Raw genomic sequence first — 7,500 nt, 5'->3', positions numbered from 1 at the left:
CGTTCCTCGGTTAATGCTTCTATGACCTGTTTTCATTTATATTCGCCGTCTCAGCGAGGCGATTGTTACCGCAACACGTCCACGTGCGCACGCACAAAGTACATCTCGATGAATCCCCGTCCTCTTGCAATATGCGCGGAGGATGAAAGAGGAGTTGGAGAGGAGGACGCCCATAGACACTAGTGTTTCCTTCCTGTGTAATCGTAGCAGCCACCTTCCACTACTCGTGGTTCGCGCGAGTAACGCGATACCCTTCGTAGACTTATACGTTAGAATGCACGTCGTTGTATTACACGCACTCGCAAACACGCTTAAACTATCTCTGTACTTTTCGTGCTCGACGTTTTGAATTTTTTCATAAAAGAGAAAGAAAAAAATTATACAAAAAAAAAAAAAGAAAAGGAAAGTAGAACGATCGAATTTATTTAATTGATCGATCATCGTCGTTCTGATGTCTTTGTGAATAAAAATAAAAAAAAAGAAGAAATAATGAAAGAAAGAGAGAGAAAAAGAGAGAGAGAGAGAGAGAGAGAGAGAGAGAGAGAGAGAGAAAGAGGGAAAGAAACTGAGAATCTAAAAACCGTTGATTCTCTTCGTATACGCGTGTACATATATTCATACGTATATGTGCGTATGTGTCTATGTTTATGTATATATATATATATATATATATATTCATAAACATATATGTGTATGTATGTGTTGTGTATGTGTACGTGTCGCGCATGAGAGCACCGCGCGGCCGCGTGTAACTTCCGCTCTCGCCGCCCGCACCGGTAGATTCTAATTACCGACGGTAGGACCTCGAGGAAGAAATTAAGTGGTCGCGCTCTTCTTATTCCGTTTTTAAGCCCGGTCCTGAGAGTGAACATACATCGTATGCCGGTGGTATATTCAAGATGAGAAACGAGTCCTTCGTGTCTAACTATGTACGAACCGACATGAGAATATATCCTTAATAACATTTCACTCTTTTTACTTATTTTACGCGTGTTACCAGACAAACACGACGTCGATGAGATATTAATGGAGGACTACTCGCCCTTTATTTCCGCCCTCGCGACCGTGTAGATTTTCTATGAACGGACGGATGAATGAACGGGCCCGTGTGTATATGAATGAATTCGAATACAAAGAGGGGAGGTACGGACGAGTGAATGAAACGGAGATATCCACTGTGTTAATTCCCATTACGATTATTTCTTGAGACAATAAATAAGAATAATAAGAATTTAACAAAAATAATGATATAGATTTCATATTTTATCTTTAAATTTTTCTTTTTCTTTTTTTCTTCTGTTGTTTCAATGAAAACATTTGACAATGGATGAATAGGATGTGATAGAAATTCGTCAATAAATAAGTATATATTTAGAATAATTTAGAAAATAGAAAGTGGAAGTTAATGCTTTTTATATTTTTCATTTTGTACGAAGATCGTTTGGATTTCTGGTCTTTATCACCGAGATATTAAATCGTATACCGTTTTGTCGATGGTACTTTCTTTCTCTCTCTCAAACTCTCTCTCTCTATCTCTCTCTCTCTCTGTCTAGTGTGCCTCGAGCATAATATAATACCCACAACGCGGAGGCGAAGCGAACCCTTTATTGCCGTGCGCTGCTCGGATGCTGCTTCCTTTCTCAGGCTCACACCCCTTCTCACCCTCTGTCTACTCTTCTCTCTTCCCTCCTCCACTTTTCTCTCCCTCTCTCTCTCTCTCTCTATCTCTTGCACATATATAAACGAACACAAACACACATACACACATACACTATATACTCGCTTTTCGAGAGGCTACAAAATCTCACACAAATAATCGCATCCTTATTTAGCGTAGCTGTAAAAATTGTAGGTGAGTTTAGAAATATAAAATAGCTATTAGGAATTTAAAATTATCTAATCTTCCTTTCCACAATTGGAAACTATAGTGATATCCTTATAACCCGTAAACACACAAGCAGAGAGTCGCTTTGTCGACACTCACAAGGCTTACGTCATCGTCGATCATCGACCCTCTCTGTCTCTGTCTCTCTGTCTCTCTCTCTCTCTCTCTCTCTCTCTCTCTCTCTCTCTCCTCGTTCAGTTTCGATGAGGAGACAGTTGCGGTGATATGCAAGTCGTTCCAACACTCACGATGCACTCGACTCTCAAAAAGATCTAACCAAAACGAGAAGTTTAATCGATCGTTTCTACTCCGTTCTTCTATCAATAGCTTTTTCTTTTTTTTTTTTTTTGGTACATCAAGATAACATAAGCAGCAATCGACCAACCTTCTAATTCAATTCAATGTACTTTGACAACAGGTTGTAGAATAAATTTGGGTCGAAAAGATGAAACTGTAACGGTTAAATAGTCTCTATTGCATCATTGTTTAACTAAAGATAAGCTCGTTAAAGGATGTAGAAGTAATGCTACTACTGACTACCTGCCAGCTTCGGGCTATGCTTCGGCAATCGGCTGTTTCTGAATGAACAATAGAAAATTCCGGCTACTCACGGCACTCTGCCGTCGTTAATGAATACTTTGAATCGGACTGGCCTCGAGCTCACCGGGTGTTTACGAGCGGCGTATACACTGTGTGTATACATCCTCGCGGTCAATGGTCCAAGTTGTAAAAGATACAAGAAACAGTAGCTACGACAATAGAAATTTTGCTTCCTTCATTGTAAAAGCGATCAATGGCGTTAATACACATTGAGTTATTTATCTTTTCGATGTATTTCTGTTTAGAATTACAATCGTTGTCAAAGTATTGATAGAGTGTTTACTAACGTAAGTGTACTTGACGATCGAAAAACAATAAACAAATTTGTAAATATATACGTATAGTGTACGTAATAATGGTAGCAGACGATGTTGTTGGATCCCATCGATGTTTTCGGAACTCGTAAGAGCATCACCTGGGAAGAGGAGATGGGCCAGTAAACTGCTTCCCTGACTCCCGTTTCGCCGGCAACGAAATGCTACTTTCCTTCTGAGAAGGAAGGCCGGTTTCCTCCTTTAACTATCCCAGGACACGCCATCGGGCAAAGTGTTTGTTCTTTTGTTGGGTTTTAGCTACCTTCAGTGGCGTAGCCAAAAGATCGATCTGCCTCGGGTCTCTTACAGTACTATTACATTTAGTGTTACGGAACGATTCCCCCTCCCCTCTCTCTCTCTCTCTCTCTCTCTTTCTCTATATCATCGAAGATCGATGAGAATCAACGAAGCCAGCCAGCTGGCTACTTCTTGCTAGGTTCTTGTTCTTGTATTGTTGTTAGTAGTGGTAGTAGTAGCGGTAGTTAGTATTGGTGATAGTAGTAGTAGTAGTAATCCCTGGCCCCCGCAAGATCTGCTGCCGTGAGACAAGACTTTTTTCGATGATGGTGCACCTGATCGAACCATCCTAATCTACGTGGCTATTATGATAATACGTTTAGACGGAAGGTTATGCGCGGGGCCCGTTTCTTCTCCTTCTTTCCTTTTGCACGCAGAAAACAGGTAACCAAGTGGGAGGAAGAGGAAGAGTGAAGAGAGAAGAACGAAGAACGCCTCTTTCCCAGAGGCAGAGAGCCAAAGAGCCACAATGTTCTCTCTCTCTCTCTCTCTCTCTCTTTTTCTCTTTTACTCACTCGCTCACTCACTCTCACTCTCTCTCTCTCTCTCTCTCTCTCTCACTGTGGTATACGCTTACTCTCTTTGTGCCGGATGCGCACCGCCAGCAGAGTAGCAATAGCGGACGAACGTCCGGCCTCTCCTCTCTTTCTCTTCATCACGCCCCTCACTCACGTTACTACTCGTCTTTTTCTCTCTCGAAGGGCCGGTACACTTGGAACGCATCATTGGTCGTCTCTCTGCCCCTGCTTGGGCTCCGCACGGCTAATTACCTCTTCTCTCTTTCGCTTTCTCTCTGTCTGTCTCTCTCTCTCTCTCTCTCTCCCTCTGTTTTTCTCTCTTTCATACACTCTACCGTACATCGCCAAAACTCGTCGTTAATTTGTACCTAATAATACCCAAACATAAACATGTTAAAAGGAAGTTAAAGGTTCCTCTTTTATCATTAATCGATATCTATGTATTTTGCAGAAAAGGTACTGATCACCAGGCTGACTACACAAAAGTGGCTGGACGTGGGCCCAGAATGGATAGAGGAAGAACATAGGAGTGCCCATTCACGAATGGTTTACGAGTATAGAGTGACGTGTGCGGCGCATTATTATGGAAAAGGATGTGAAAATCTTTGCAGACCTAGAGACGATAACTTCGGTCATTATAGTTGCAGCCCTACCGGTGAACGTGTCTGTCTTTCGGGATGGAAGGGTGACTACTGTGCTACTCGTAAGTGTATCATACTACTCGTCATCTAACTTTATTCGTATCTCTCCCATCACGACTGCACGCGACTGGCGCAACCTTCATTCTTTTTGTGTTTCTCTCTCTTTTTTTTTTTTTCCTTCGATCGTTCCTACCGCGATAAAATGCAAATCGTATGCGGTTCGTTTTGTTCGCCGCTTACGCAACGCCATACTAAACTGCGTTCCGCGTTTGAAAGTAAGAGTAACCGATGGTACTCGTAACGAGGCCCACCAGTTGATCTTGGTTCGTCTAGGCGGAGATTCACGAAATGAAATCTCCTCCTCTTCCTTTATATTCTCGATCTTGTCACGTTCGAACGAATCCGAAAGCGAAGCTGTGCGCTGACGGCTTAGACCGCGAGAGACCAAACTCGGCGATGTCGGCGAGATTCTACGGCTACGGCATCGGCACGACTCGGTGTGTCGGCGCACCGGTGCAACGCCGGTGCAACGTCGGTGCAGCGAGCTGCTCGAGAACGTGCAGCAGCTTCCCACGCTTGGCTAGCGCGTGTACGCGAGACTCTCTCTGGTCTGGTCTCTCTCTTTCTCTCTCTCTCTCTCTCCCTCTCTTTCTCTCTCTTTCTCCTCCGTCTCGGCATCCTCTTTGTTGCTCTCCCGCTCACTCGCGTACCTGAGCCTCCCGTCGAGAGCGTACGACGAAGGCGTGCAGCCCTCGCCCCCGCCCCCGCTCTGATCCGATCCTTGCACATGCACGCGCTCCGACCTTTCTCTCTCTTTCTCTCTCATACACACATATACACGTCAGAGATCCTTAAGAATTGGCCGCCGAAAGAGATGCGCTGTATTCAGCGTTGCCAGTCGTATTAGGCATACCTTTTGATGGTGGATTCCTTTTTCTCCGAAAAATATTTCTCACCTGGTTCCAAATATGTTCTTTTACGACAGAGCTTTAACTCGAATTCGAAATCTGATAGTTGAATCGGAGGATTCGACGATTCTTTCAGTTCCATTACGACCTTGTAATTTTCTCAAAGTCTCCACCTTATTTCGTACGCAGCAACCTGTTCTTTTTTACTGTTTATTCAGCTCATACACGTATGTATGACCGTATTGGGCTCGTTCTAGTGTAACGGTTACGTAGAGAACATTGAGTTATAAGAACGAATAGGTATCTCATATCACGAGGGATCATCGAGGCGGAACGCAATCTCGTTTTCGAGGCTGTTCCTCGAGGCTGGAGACCAGCCGTTGGTAGCCAAGTGCCAAGGCGGAATCCAAAAACGCGAGGCTACTTCGATCTCACCCTTGATAGCCAAGTCAAGCTGAAGAAAGGTCTCCGATCGTGAACGTTGGCTATCGGTCGTTGCACCCTTTTCTTCTCGAGGAGAGCACGAGTCGACCGGTCGGCAAAGTTTGCGCATTGATTACTAATAGACTACTTACTCTCTTCGTTTCGTTACATTCCCCGGCATTCGAGGAATCATGAGTTCGTGCTCGGTTTCGCGAATCGGAACTTTCAAGAATCGGAAGGCGCGTCTCGCTTTTGTCACGCACTTCTTGTGCTGCGATCGGCCGATCTTTTCTCACGTCTCTCTCTCTTACTCTCTCCTTTTCTCTCTCTCTCTCTCTCTCTCTCTCTCTCTCTCTATCTCTTTCTCTCTCAATCTCGAGAAAGAGAGAATACATAGATACATACTCACACAGGCGCACGCGTACCTATACACGAGATCTCGATAACACGATTGAACTCTTTGGTTCTAAGATTCTTTGAAAGTCTCCTCGATCGACGTGAGAAATAAAATAACGATCGAATAATATCGATTTGTTAAGAAAAAAGAAAGGAAAAATGAAAAAAAAAATAAATAAAAATATAATAATTTATTGTAAAGAAAGACTCGTTAGAGAAGACACGTTAAATTCTAGAGTCCACTTTCCCCTTTTATGAAGCACATTCGCGAAAAGAATTTCGAAGAATGTCGAACGAAAAGTGGCAAGACGCGTTCTTTCGGAACGCATTATACCAGAACATCGAACTTTCACTTGCTAGCTAGAGGTGCTCCTCGATGTATAAAATCATCAATCCTCCTTCTGTAGTTTCATGATCGAAGGAAAGCGTGCTTACGAGCCAGAGAAAAGAGCTTGTTCGCGCACGAGCCATCATAAACTCGTTCATCGTTCTAACTCAATACTAAAGAGAAGAGACACAAGAGCAGCTGAGGTGCACGTGAGTTATTTTCCCCTTTCGACTTATCGTCGTAACAGCTACGTTTCTCGTTCGGGGAAGCGTCTGTGCGCAAGGGGTTAACGAGATATAGAAAGGGAGTTAGAAAGGGTAGGGGTGACTAGTAGTAGTTCGAGCTTGCACCACGAAGATAGCTTTCGGCACCGCAGACGGTCTCTTTCGGGGGTACTACGACGTTACATGGGGATTGCGGGGAATAAAGGCAGCTGCAACGCGAGGCCATGCGCGAGTGGGCCTGACAGCTGCTGCGAAGGTCGGTGCTTTAACCAACAGCTGCACCAAACTCACGTTCACAGTCCATTTCCATTGGCAACCTCCTCCCTTTGCTCCTCTTCTCTCTCTCTCTCTCTCTCTCTCTCTCTCTCTCTCTCTCTGTCTCTCTCTCTCTCTCTTTATTGCTCTTCTTCTTCGATCCCCATACCACGACCTCGTCCTGCGTCCTTCCTCTTTGGGCGACGATATTTTTCCAAAGTCTTTCTCCATCTCTTTATTATCTCCATCTACCTGCACAACTTTTCAGGTCTTTCCGCATTCGGCAAGTTCCCAACGAGCAAGGTGTGCAGGATATACAATAAGTACCCGCTCGGCAGGTAGTTCGATGAAAGAAAAAAAAAAACTGGTATCTGTTTTTCTCGATTTTCTTTCACTCGGAAGCACTGATTCAACGCTTCTCAAAATCGGACCCCGGGTACCTCGTTGGGTCTATAAATACAATACCGTGTTCCATCACGGCGCTTCGACTCGTTGTTTATTTTGCTCGAGCTTCGCCGAATAGTTCTATCTTGGCGTTTTACTCGGTGCCAAGGTTACGGAACTCGGTGGCCCTGTCTCCGATCATCGACTCACCTACCTTCAACCCTTCCGAGCCGTTTTCTTAAGATGGATGACCCCGATCGAGGAGGGAACGTGCACGCAAATACGGAACTCGCGTAATCGAAGTAGTCACTGCCAACCACTCACAAT

At 44.3% G+C, this 7,500-nt stretch overlaps 1 protein-coding gene across 1 annotated transcript in view; it reads left to right on the top strand.

Moving 5' to 3' along the window:
- LOC124947678 (neurogenic locus protein delta-like) overlaps positions 1-7,500 on the top strand; it is a 28,225-nt gene that overhangs the window by 13,027 nt on the left and 7,698 nt on the right. The window contains exon 4 of the mRNA XM_047490160.1: positions 4,066-4,317. Coding sequence (XP_047346116.1) covers positions 4,066-4,317 — 252 coding nt within the window. The remainder of the gene's footprint in view (positions 1-4,065; positions 4,318-7,500) is intronic.

The sequence above is a fragment of the Vespa velutina genome, chromosome 3 (genome assembly GCF_912470025.1).
Source record: "Vespa velutina chromosome 3, iVesVel2.1, whole genome shotgun sequence".
Taxonomy (NCBI): Eukaryota; Metazoa; Arthropoda; class Insecta; order Hymenoptera; family Vespidae; genus Vespa; species Vespa velutina.
Note: the sequence above shows the minus strand (reverse complement) of the source record. Positions and strands in the feature narration are given on the sequence as shown.